The sequence below is a fragment of the Manacus vitellinus genome, unplaced genomic scaffold, assembly GCF_001715985.3.
Source record: "Manacus vitellinus isolate BGI_N305 unplaced genomic scaffold, ASM171598v3 scaffold_5_pilon, whole genome shotgun sequence".
Lineage (NCBI taxonomy): Eukaryota > Metazoa > Chordata > Aves > Passeriformes > Pipridae > Manacus > Manacus vitellinus.
The window spans coordinates 18,420,854-18,434,095 of NW_021940682.1; the positions used below are offsets into that span (position 1 = coordinate 18,420,854).

Consider the following 13,242-nt stretch of genomic DNA (forward strand, 5'->3'; position numbering starts at 1 on the left):
ACTGCCCCCAGACAGTGACGCCAGGAGATGGGTGCAGAACAGCATCTTTCCTTCTCCTGCCCCATCGCTCCATGTTCTCTGCATCCAGCCCAGTTCTAAACCTTCCTTTCTGTTTAGGCACTGCTACTAAGTCTCTCATAGATTCCTTACCGTACCAGTGATTGTGGGGAATACCATGGGATGTTTCAGAAGAGGTCACCCCTGCGCAAATAATCTTCACTAGAAGATGGTGGTGATGTGAATTGCTTGAAAGACTGTTCAGGAAAGGCAGCAGAACTAAGGTCATGATGAGTTATCTGACTCTACATTTCTGTATCACTGATGGAGCATGGTGGCTTCTGCTTGCACCTTTATCCTTGCTGTAGGGAGCTAGGGAGAGGACACAGCACTGTGCAAATTCAGGGTGCATCTCTGGAGGAGTCTCTGAGAATAGCTGACTCTTTGCAGAAAGACAATGGGAAACTATGCTTATCATAGAATCATGGCTCTATCTACACCCAAACTTTAAATCCGAAATCCCAGAAATCACCACTTCCTTTTCTTTTGAGTTTTTGGTGACACTTGAATAGAATGGATGAAGGCCCTTGTTATTCAGCACAGTAGGGTACAGCCTTATCAGTCTGATCAGACTGAGATTTTTTTTCCCCTTTAAGAATGCTGCCACATGGTGATTGGCAATGGAAGGGCATATGTTTCAGAGTGTGATTTGCAGAATAAAAATTATTGCAGTGGCAGTGGTTGCAAGAGTTAGTACACAGTGGGTTAGTGTTCACCTGAGTCATTTGCATCAGTGAGAATCCAAAGATGCTGCTGTTAAAGGTCTCTGCTAAAGGCCTCCCATTATTTTGCTGTACTGCATACCTTCATTAGGGAATAGGCAAAGCGTAACTGGAGAAACAAACACCTTCTGCTAACTATAAGAGTCCATTCACAGTAAAGTGGTAAATGGATTCAAACATTTTTATTCCTCGGTAAAGTAAATCAGACACCCTCAAATTAGGTCTTACCCCTTCTAAGAAAAGCAGGAATAGTGGTTTATTGGCAGGGATGCACGGGAGCTGCCAGGAAAAGGCAGCAGCTCTGATAAGACTCCAGTAAGACAGTTCTGAAAAGAGCAGAGGGAGTTCACTGGAGCTTTCATTTTTCATCTCTGGTCAAATCTCTGGTCTCCCTTGGTATGACCATGAGTCCTGCCTGTGCAGAGATAGCAACACTGCACAAGTCAGCCACAGGGTCTCCCTGCATCAGGTCCCTAAGGAATGGGCTCTCTGACTCCAGTCCTATTCCCATCCATCCCTCGGGGCCCACAAAATGCTGTCTTGTCAGTGGATTTTTGTATCTTTCAAATATTTTCTTCAGTATGTTCTTGTTTGAAGCTGCTGCACAAGGACAAAAAAAGTGGGAATTGCAGAAAGCCAGTGTCTACAAACCAGTAGTTTAATATCTAGTGCTTAATGAAGGCCTGACACTGTGGCCAAGCCATACTAAACTAAAGTAAAACTTTCTCCCACAGGCACTTGATTATTTTGATTTGATTCACATTTTTAAAAAATAAACCTTTCTTCAATGTGATTCTAAATAAATATATTCCCCCAAAAGAAGATGGCCAAAGTTGAAGTAATCACTTTAAACTTGCCAAAGCCAGTCAAAACTTTCCAATCAGAAATGTGTTTTTTCCTCCAGGGAGGTGAACAAACAGAGCAACCAGAGCCCTGCTCCTTCCTAAGCTGTAACTGAGAACAGCTGAACTAGTTCTGCTGCCTACCTTCCTCCTGGTATCCCGTGATAAACAAAGGAGTTTCATCCACGTTTTCCCATTATTCAGAGAGTTTTAGCCCTCACTCTAAACTTGGATAAAATTAGCCTTGAATACACAAACGTTTCTGGTTTCAGAGGATCAGGTAATTTGTGACTCTCTGTCTGCGTGTTGTAATACTAAGAGCCAGGAGGTGGTAGCAGAGCCTCAGGAAAGGGAAATTACGGTCCCATAGCGCTTTCATGGGAAACTACAAACTGCTCATTGTTAAGCTGCAAGCCACGATTCACAAACCTTAAGTTTTAGAGAATTCGTACAAAATGGCTTTGCACATTCTCATGTATCTGTCATTTTATAGCGGTGACTTAACACCCTTCCTTGCGAACTAAAAGAGTAGTACTGATGGTTTTCAACAGAGAGGACCAGACTAATACTAAATTCCTAGGAGAACCTGAGACTGATGCTGGGATGAACACAGAGAAAGCTGGATCCAAAATCCAGAGAAGTTAATAAACCGAATTCTGTGTCAGATACAGACACTTAAATTGGTATGTTGAAAATCCTTCCTCAGTTGCTGCCTGATTCTGAAGGCAGCTAGTGTATGTAATTTTGGTTTTTATTTATGTATTAATTTTTTTGTGTGCTTTTATTTCTGTTTCTGGGCACAGACAGAATTGTGTTAGCCTCAGTAAGGCTGAGTAACTCGCTCTTTTACTATCCATAACCAACATGTCAATCTGCAAAACAGGATTCTGCTCTGCCTTCTTTGCCTAAGAGAGTTGCTCAGTAGAGTAGGTACACTCTAGATGTGTGACCACCAGCTGCAGCTCTGCACTAATGGCCTGTTACTCTTCAAAGGAAGTTGGTGGCCACCAACTTTCCTTCCCAGTACCCCTGAGCTCCAAGAACAGACAAAAGACAGGCTTCAGCTCACTTTTCTACATTAAGACAATGAAAATTACAACCTTAAAAAGTCAGCTCCCAGCCTTGTTTGTCTTGCCTGCTTGCTCAGGTTTAGAACCCTCATGTGCTCTGTGGTTTTTGGGTTTAAGTCCTCAGATTCCTGGAACACAAGATTTTCAAATTGTTTGTCACCTGGCAGCTTCCAAGGACACTTGAAAAGCTTTGCACTACCACCATATTAATTCTCCTCTATACCATATTAATTTCCTACTGAAGACTACAGCGCTCAGTTGCACTTTGTCATCTCAACAAAGTGTCTACAGAAGGGTTCAGAAATGAGTCCACAGTCTCCAAAGCTCTGTCTACAACTACAGAATTACTTTAAACAACTGGATTAATAAGGGGAAAACCCAGGTGTGAAACGTTGAAAAGTCTGTGTATTTTAAAAGCTGTATCATGATTTCCTTCCTTACCTCTTCTTGGATAACAAATTCGTGTGAAAAATGCTTCTCAAATCCATAAGTGGCTGTACCCTGTATTAGCTGAAATTCTGGGTTGAAGCTTCAGGTGTATCCCATCCTGAAGCAAATTATATCAGTAAAGACTCATGGTAACGAAGGTATGGGTAGTTGTGGAAAATTCACTGCCAATAGTTCATTGGATGGGTACCCAGCAGGACTGAATCAGAAAGTCATCATTAAACAACCTTGGTAAAAGGATCGAACCCTTGTTCCCCATTTCAGAGAAAGCCTTATCCAAAGGAGTCAGTGAGGACCCTATTTTGCATTAAGCCCTGGTTATGCTGGAGGAAAACAATGACTGATTTCAAATAGCCATCTGCTTACCCCATCTACATCTCTATCTCACAGAGAGCTGTACACAGGGGTTGCCTCCACCATCCACTCTTACAAAGTTATTACAAGGAGAAATTTGGTTACTTCATTTAAAAAATGTAGTTACTAGGAAAAGTCAGTTTTATTTCTGGACTGTCCTAGTTTGTTTTTAAAAAGGAGAACACCTGGAAACTGCTGCTGAGCAGATGTGAGATTTAGCGCTGTTGAATTCACCTCCCGCCTGGGTGTCCCTACAGAGTGCCCATGCCTCAGGTGGGGATTTAAGACTGCACTGCTCTGGGTCATGCTTCATCCTGCATTGAAAGAGGCAGGTGCATGCCACCTCTAGGCAGTGCTGGACTTTACCAAAGCCTCTCAATTTGAATGTGTCCAAAAATTATCCCTGGTCAGCTACTGTGACTTGCATGTGTGAGTGAGGGTAATTTCTTAAACACAATATTGCTTTTCATTATCCTCTGTCAAGTTGTTTATTTTTTTCATTTTTTCTTTTCTTCAGGCCCCCACGTCTTGACTATTGCTGTATTTACACTCACAGGAATTGTGATTTTGGTTCTGATCATCTCTTTGGTGATTCTAAGGTACCAACCCCTTTGTCTTTCTGTTTGTTTGTCCTTGAACAGTTTTCCTCCTAGGGCAATGCCTTTGATCTCTCCAAGAGCCATTCATTAGCTTACCTTACATACCTGCGTGGTTGCCCTCAGTGTGAACTTTTAGTATATGCCAAGTAGTGCTTGCATCTGTAGCGTTGTTATGACAGGTTAATAATGAAGGGAGAAGGTGCAGCAAGGCTCAGTGTTCTTGCATGTGCTAAAAATCTCTGATTCCTATACACAGAAACATGTGTCTCAGACCAGTCTTCAGACTTTTTCCATTTTACTGCCCATCTTTTGCTTTCTTGGGGTTCACTTTTTTTTAATCCTATTGGTGACATAAAAGTTCAGTCTAGAAGGAAGTATTTTTCTTGAGTCACTGTAGAAGTCAAAACACCATGAGTTTTTGGTGTTTTCATTGCACAGATCTATTCCTTTGACTCAGTCCAACTCCTTGCATAACAATTCTTCTAACAGCTTGGAATTTCATGAATATAACACAGTCCAGCTTTATCATGATGGGAAAAGCAGAAATAGAAATCAGTGATATCTCCTTTTGATGGAAGAAATCTCACCCTATTTCCAAAGTATATGTTTTTTTTTAATCTTTAAAAAATTGTCTTATCTGTCCATCTGTTTTCAGTCTATATCTTTGTTATATATCAGAGAACTTCAGAAAAAGCAAGAAAATCAGGTCTTAAGGAAAGTTGATTAGAAACAGATGCTACCCAGGCTCTCTTGTTTTGAGTAGACCAATCCGTCTTGCTAACTAAAGCAAGGAAAAAATCAAAGACGAAGATATATAACTCTTACACATCCAGTTTTACTCAAGAAATGAAGGAGCTAATCATTGCCACATCTAAGCACTAACGCTTCAAACAGGTAAAGTTTGAAATGGCTATGAAAATAAATAAACATTTGTCTTGACGATATGGACTTGTAAAAGATTCTGTACTTTACCACATTTGCAGATGCATAAAATCTAAAGATTCTGTTTAGATTATTAGATTATTATTGTATACACATCATTGCAATATTCCCAGGCATCAAATATAGAAGAGATTTTGGGGAATTTTTTAGAATAGAGCTTGCCCTCTTACTGTCAAAACAATAGTAAACTTCTCAACTATAATTGCTACCAAAGATTGTCCCCTAACAAGCAAAAGAGAAGAGAAACTCAGCTATGAAAATTGGCAAAATGCCTCATTATTCCTTCTTTATCTCCCAATTTTGTAGGACACTCGAACTATCCCACAAATACCTGTGACTGCAAAGTAAGAAGGCAAAGTCCTGAAAAACATATAACTAAATATTAGGCCTAGTAGATTTTAATTCAGTTTTGTATGTTCTTAATCACCAGCTGATACCAGTTTGAATTGCAGTACATCCTGATGACACACACACCTTACAAGATAGAAATGAGAAATTATTGGTCTTCTTTTTCTTTTGCAAATATATGCTAAAAAGATATTGGAAAAGGGAATGTTATTAGGCAACAGTATGGGTTCTCCCATTTGGAGCATGTGCCAGTTGTCATCAGTGCATTAGGATTCCTCTGCAGACTCTCCAGTCAGTTTTTGGGTTTTAGTAAAGAAGGGACTTGCATGACTAAGTGGGTAATTTGATGAGCACTAGTCTTCTTGCAGCTTTTCTCTACTTCTCTAAGAAAAGATAGTGCCTGCTCTGAATTTCTGCAGGAAGGACAGCAGTTTCTTTCTCCCTTTTCCAAGGGCTCTTCCCTCATTTTTACAAAATGTGCAGAATACAAGGGACATCCACAAAAAGGCATCTCATCTCAACACCATTGTTACTTCCTCTCCTGGCATTGTATTCACACAAGTTCTTACTATCCACTGTTGATGCAATGATGCCTTTGGCTTGCATTTCTTTGTGGGACCTCTCTTCCAAGTACATTCAATAACATGGAGGAGAAAACTATATAAAATCCAGATGGCTCTTTGTGCTTTAAATTGTGCTGACCGCCCCTGAGACTGGCAATTGCAGCAGTTATTCTGCTAAATCTGTTCTGTTTCTCTGCTACAGAATTGAATGAGCATTTAGGCTTTCCCAAAGCTAGGGGAATTAAGATTATCCTCAAACTGGAAAACTGTGTGAGAGCCAGAGGGCTTGTGCTCAAGCACTGTCAACCTAACAAACCATTCCTGTGTCATCCTGACACTAGAAGCTTCCCTGTCCTAGTCTCCTGTTGTGGGTTTTGGTTCATTGGGAGGATATTCTGAAAGACTTCCCTGGTTTTTCAGGAAGTACAGGAGAGATAATGAACGCCGGTGGAAGAAATGGTCCCATATACCACCTGAGGAAATTTTGCCTCTGGAGACCAGTGAGACAAGTCATGTTAGTCTGAAGGTAAGAGAAGCACAGTGCCCAAAGCTGGGTCTTGGATTCTGTCTTCAGGAGACCATCAATGCTGGGGTGTCTAGAAGCTCTGACTACAGTGCAGACTCTGGCTCTGGTAGAACTAGGATCTGTTAATTTATTTTTTTTTCAACCCTCGCTTGCTATATTGAAGAAAAAGATTATTCCCCATCTATTGCTCCCTGATAGAATATACCTGTTCCTGTCAGTAAAGCTCATTTTGTGATGGAGGAATGGAGGGGTATTGATTTCCAGTCTTTCTCTGTTACAAATGATTTCCCTGTGCTTTGTTATGCCTCTGTAATGTCCAAGAGCATGAAAGCAGCAGGCAGAGGGCCTGGGAGTGGCGTGGATGTTCAACACTTTCTGGGGCATGTAGTGGCCCTCCCTAGAGAGAGAGGCTCATGCTTCTCTGTGTGGCACACACAGACATTATTAATCTCTCTGGATCTGTCAAGTGGGGAGTAGGTGATAATTGCAAGTTAATTATTCTTCTTTGTTCTCAGATCGACGAAGATAAGAGACGTGACACCACCCAGAGACTGCGCCAGGGCAAATATGACAAGAAGGTAACCTGACTGCAGTGTCCACAATCACTTCCTTGCCCTTATGAGGGCTCTTGCTGGGAGGAGGTTGTTTCACCTCCTCTGACCTTGCAAAATGGCTTGATCTTGTAGAAGGAATAAGCTATTTACTCCCTATCAGGTGGTTTGTATTTTGCTTCCTGACAGGAGGCAAAATACTAGACTCCATGAACACCCAGCCCAGTCCAGGAGCACAGAAGCAGAAACACAGGGACCAAAAATCTGATACATTTTGGTACTGCGGAGATTAATAGATTAAGGGAGGTCAAGCCATTTACATAGCAATTCTTGTGCTTTCAGTAGAGCTGCTTGCCTGCCTGAGGTATATTCATGTTGAGTTAAAATCTGCATAATCGACAGTTCTAAACAGTAAATCCTATGAAGAAAATATAACTCCAGTACTTATTAGCTGATAAACTGAAACTTCAACAGCGAAGCAGTAGGCAGGTGTTTCTGAAGTATTTCTTTGTATGGACATTTCTTGGAAAAGAAGGACGAATTGCTGTTGTACTAAAACTATGACTTTTTTCCCCACTGGTATTTTTCCTTTAGGTGGTGATCCTAAAGGATCTCAAAAACAGTGATGGTAATTTCTCAGAGAAGCAAAAAATGGAACTGAACAAGGTACCTGTTACAATTAGCAACTGGACACAGCAGGATGGGATGGAAACTCTGAGTGAAGTCATTGCTTTCCAACAGCCATATGCTTGTGCACGTTTGTGAGATGGATGGATAATGAGTTCCTCAAAGGATATTGTTTGAGGAACTTTCTCTTTGTGTGTGTGATCTCATCAACAGTTCAAGTCTGAATAGTATACCAATGAAGCTGAAGATGAATGAAGTAATTCATGTGCTGTCATATGGCCTTATTAAATACATTTTTATAGCTGATTCCAAAAGGCAATGCACTCTTTTAGCTCATATCCTGCTAAGTCATCAATAGCAGAATGTTGTAGTTAAATCTTATTATTGAATGCCAAGTGCAGCTCTTAAAATATAAGTAATACTCTGCTCGCTTGTGCATTCAGACTCTTCCAACATGGGACATGAATTTGGATGCAGTACTGCATCTTTTTTTGAATGGTTTTCTTTTCACACAACACAGCTATGCTGTGAATTCAATAAGCTGTAAAAATACCTCAAAGTAAACTATAGATGTCTATTTAAATGGACAAAGTCCATAATATCATGCAGCGTAATTAAATTTTTATTACTTGCTCATTTACTGACTGATTCACAACATTCTGTCACTGTCAGCTGGGAGGTTTGAGAGGCAATAATGGATATTATAGGGGGCTCTGGAATTGACTTGCAGTATCCAGCAGCAGCCACTTTTATCTCCCTAATCCAGAAGGCTCTGGAATAACAAACATCTTCAAGTACTTCACTCAGTGCCTTAGTACACACTGGTTTAAGGGAACCTCATACATCTTATCAGGGCCTGAGATAAAAAGCCATGTCGCATAAGTATCTGTGACCTGTGTTTCTGTATTAACAATGATTGCTTTTAAAAACAGATGAAATGTTTCTGCTCTAGCTCCTACAGGTTGATTATTACAATCTGACCAAGTTCTATGGCACTGTGAAGATAGACACCATGATCTTTGGGGTGATTGAGTACTGCGAAAGAGGTTCTCTGCGGGTAAAGAATTCTCCTTAAACCCCCAAATTATCAAATTTCAAAGTAAGAAAAAAAATCCCCACCTCTATGTCTCTGGCCCCCATGCAGCAGCTATGGACTGAGCAAGTGGTGGCAGGTTTCTGACTCCCAAGTTTTCTATCCCTTGCTTGGTTCTCTCCAGCCTTCCCCAGGTGTTGCTGTGTCAATTTGATGGTTCTCAAGCCGGGAGAGGATGAGGTGAGGTGGAGGCAAGGATAAGTACAAGCAGAGCTCTGCCCAGGCCACAGCAACAACATTTGTATTGTGTCCCCAACTGGAAGCATATAGGATATAACTTTATTTTCATTTTCCAAGTCGTAGCTGTTGTCTCTGCTGATGCCCTTGCGGACCCCAAAGTGCCTCTAGAGTGTGCAAGGATAGAGAAAAGAATATATCCATACTAATAAGGGACAACTATGGCAAATTCCGTGTTGTAAGGGACAACAACATTTTATTTTTGTTTATAAAAGAAATGGTAAATTGATGCCTGGGAAAAGTTATGAAAAGACTTATGGTTTATTATTACCAATATTATTCCAGTGCTAATCATGAAGTGATGGTGGCATCAACTCTTCTGTGGGCATATATTGTCTCTGCTTCTGCATTCATACAAAAACTCTCCTGTAGCAGCGAGGTCTCTGGAACAAACTCACAGCCAGGCAGCAAAGTAACAGCTCTCTCTCTGAGTCCTTTTCTTGTAAAGTGGCATACTCATGGAAGTTTGCTTTTAGCAGTAAAGTAAGTGTAAATGTAAAGTCAAGTCATAGTGTGACTGGCAGGTTAAGATAAAGGAACAGTCTACTTTGAACTTATAAGGCCATGAGTAAATTGGTAGGAAATGGACTGCGAGCACAAAACATGAAAAATCCTCTCCCTTCCTCTTGCACGCCTTGACCATTTGTGTCTCCGTTATTTTGTTTTCTTAAAGACTTAGCTTTAAGAACAATTTCACAATTTATCTTTAATTGCACAAAACCCTCCTTTCTGGAGTCCCCACTTTTCTAGTGCAAACTTGAACTATATTTCATATTCCCTATTTTTTGAGTCGACTTCTGTTCTAGTGCATGTACTCCCTGTAAAAAATAAAGTTGCTAGTTAAAAGGCTCTGCAATTTGGATACTCATATCTCATCTTCTGTTTTCTCCCCGAAAAACTTTTCTTCTCTTGACAGGATGTTTTAAATGATAAAATCTCCTATCCTGATGTCACGTTCATGGACTGGGAATTTAAAATCTCCGTCATGTATGATATTGCCAAGGTAAGTGGGCTGCTGACAGTGTGATGGGAATCAACCAATCTTGTCTTGCAAAACTGATCATCTGAGAAGTGTAGCTCTCAAGGTCTTCTCCTTCTTGGCTAGAGCTATATGTTCTTCCAGTTTTTTCTCCTCTGGGGACAAGTATATGAGGCAGGAGAAACCAGTGGCTCTCAGACTGAAGGAGAAAATAGGGGCCAGAGCTGGCTTTGGGCTTTTTATAAATAAACAAATAAGCATGCCTCAAAGAAATGTGACCCAAAGATCAGAGGGTTACAATCTGGCTCTGATTAGTAGGGCTTAGGCAGTCACAAGATCTGCAAAACATACTACTTTCTGGCCTCAGGTAAAGCATACAAAGCAAAACTGTATTTTTTCAAATGACAGAAGTATTCTAATTTGTATCCAGAGATGGGATCAACTTTTCCTAAACAAATTGTTTATGTACCATCCTGACTTTTTCACTATCCATTTCAAGCAGTTTGAGAGGGAAGAAATTAGTCTTTTATAGAAATCAAGGCTATTTTTCAGTAGCTTTCAACAGATCTTTGCACTTTAGGTCCTTGTTCTAGGAAGAATCAATATGCATGGTAAAGAAATTCTATTCTACACTGGAGACTTATAACTGTTTAGCTGGTAGTTAAGAAGCCTTTGTAATTCGCGGGTATAATAATTCATTATACCTCTGCAGATAAATGTAAAGAATCACCTCTGTCCTTTGGCTAGTGCTCAACTGCTCTCCTCTTCCTACTGCTGGTTTGCAATTGGACAGTCCTCCTGTTTCCCTACATCCAAAAGTTCAGATTTAGTTTCCAAGATGAATGGCTCCACTGTGTCTGTTCTAAAGAGATATTGAAAATCTTGTGCTTTATTAAAGCCCCCTTAATCCAAATTGCCAGAGTTTGTTGGCCTTGTTAATGAGTTTCAAGTTCAGTTAACGTTCAGCATTAAGTTTGACTTTAAATAGCAGCAGTGGAGTTTGCCTGCCACCTCATAGCATATCAAAACCCAGGGTATTTTTAACCCTTTTCAGTTCACCTTCAGATGTTTACTTAGCAAACAGGGACTAGTACTGTCTCCATTTATGAGGAGAGAGAAATCCCAGTCCCTCTGAAGGGAGTGACCAAATGCCAGTGACTGCACTGGTACCAAGACTTCACAACCAGTCATTTGCTGCACCATTGCTAAAGGGGACACAGCCCCTGAGGATGGATTGGTACACTGCATCTGTTCTCTGGAATGGCTCCTGAGCCTTATTAGCTATGATAGTAGAGATGGTTTGCAAAATCTCCTGTAAACTTGTATGTACCCAGGAATATCTGGAAAATTACTGTAGTTTGGATGATCTGCCAACCTCTCCTATTCTTAGACCTGATACTGTGGTGAAGCTTCTGGGACTTAGACACTTCCATGAAATTCTTGTATTGCTATTCCCAAACCACAGCTCCAGGCACCCTGTCTATTTTGACTTGAATGGCTTCTCTCTTTACAGAAGTCACTTTGTGGCTTTTCAGCTCCGGTTCCTCTCATCTCAGTATCCATCCTCTTCAAGTCCAGCCCCAGCTCTCCAGGCTGTTAAAATCCCTGTGACCAGCTCCTGTGATTCCTTTGCCTTTTTATATGCTTCTCCCTCTCTACACCACCACTTTCCTACACTCTGCTTTTACCAAACAGTCCTAGTACTTTGCCTGGTCTTCATCTGGCACAGAAGTGCTGCATCTGTTTCTGAACAAAGGCTGGATCATTTGTATTCTCTGGTACAACTAGCCAAGTAATGACTATTCCTAGAGCAGTCCCTAGTTCACTAGAGAAGGTGGGGTGGGCAAAGGAGAAGGCCTGAATCTACTCCATTTACTTCCACCCCTCTTTGGTTTTTTTCCTGCCTTAGCTGTCTCTAGGATTGATGGCATCACCTGTAGCTACATGGATTTGGCTATATGTGACCAAAGAGCTCTGATGAAAGGTCTGCCAAGAAGAAATTGCAGTAATCAAACCTTGTAGTTATTAGTGCATACACTTGTCATTGCAACACTATTTATTAAATAAGGGGCTGCTGCAGGATATTGTGCAAGGGATTGTAATATTCTTGCATTGTGTCAGGAAAAGGGTTCTCAGTCAGAATTAAAGCTTCAGAGCTCCAGAGCAGAGGTTACAAGAATGCTCAAGTATTTAGAAGTATTGCGCTGAAAGTCATAAATTTTGAAAATCACACTGGGAGTTCTTAAAAGTTTCTTGTTTTCAGGTAAGTGCACAGGATAGTGGTAAGGAAAGAGGAAAATTTTATCAGATACATCTATAAGACTTCTGCCTCCAGAAATTTTTAACAAGAAAGCCTTGAGATAAGGAAATCAAAATTACTTTTGCCTGTCATTTGATGCTGAGAGTGATTGAGAATTCTGCTGTAGCAATGGGTACATTTCCTGGCTGATGAAAGCAGGAGCTGGAAGACGGCACAGCTGGAGGAAATAGGGCCTAAATGAGGCAAAACATCCTGGGTACTGTCATCAGGGCTGCATGCTAAAAGCTACTTAATCAAGAAATGTGTTCCTTGGGTATAGTGTGCACACAATCTCTGTAATTTTGGCATGGTCTAGATAGGTCGAGGATAACCAGTCCAACAACATTCTCCAGAGCTTGCATCTTTTGCAGGCTGCTTCTGTCTCAGACATACATCTGCTGTGCCCAAAACTCAGCTCATGTCTCAGTGATCTGTTGTTGCATTTGCTGATCCATTCCCAATTATGTGTAGCCAGTATTTGAAAAGAAAACCCAGCATGTCATGCTGTGTATTCATGACTACATGAGCTATGTAACCCTGATTAAATTCTGTCTTTCAGTTATGCAAAAGGATGAGCTATACATGTAGGAGTCTAAGTGGAAGATCATTTAGAGAAGAAGATAAACAGAGATGACATACTTCTGGCTTCCATAGGATATAGATTGTGCTTCATATACTGAGCACAAAGGAAAGAGGACTATAGGAAGAAAAACAACCAGCAATAGACTATAAGTAGGTGTGAGTGTAAGTAGTTCAGAAGAGAGAGATGAAACAGAATAAATAATAGCAAGAGGGTGCAAATTAGCATACCTACTCCCTTCTTCAGTTTACGCCCACTTAATAATGTTCTATTCCAGCTGTGCCTCAGTGCTAGCCCCTTCGCATGTATTGCAGCATATTAGACTGTCTTAGACTAAATGAGACAATTTCAGATGTGATAAGTAAAAAGAGGCAAACTACACACCTTTGTATGCCTGTGTGTATTG

The 13,242-nt window shown here is 40.7% G+C and overlaps 1 protein-coding gene across 1 annotated transcript in view; it reads left to right on the forward strand.

The window, feature by feature from the left end:
* GUCY2C (guanylate cyclase 2C) overlaps positions 1–13,242 on the forward strand; it is a 46,872-nt gene that overhangs the window by 17,078 nt on the left and 16,552 nt on the right. The window contains exons 11-16 of the mRNA XM_018080209.1: positions 4,010–4,091; positions 6,365–6,470; positions 6,986–7,048; positions 7,616–7,687; positions 8,601–8,705; positions 9,895–9,981. Coding sequence (XP_017935698.1) covers positions 4,010–4,091; positions 6,365–6,470; positions 6,986–7,048; positions 7,616–7,687; positions 8,601–8,705; positions 9,895–9,981 — 515 coding nt within the window. The remainder of the gene's footprint in view (positions 1–4,009; positions 4,092–6,364; positions 6,471–6,985; positions 7,049–7,615; positions 7,688–8,600; positions 8,706–9,894; positions 9,982–13,242) is intronic.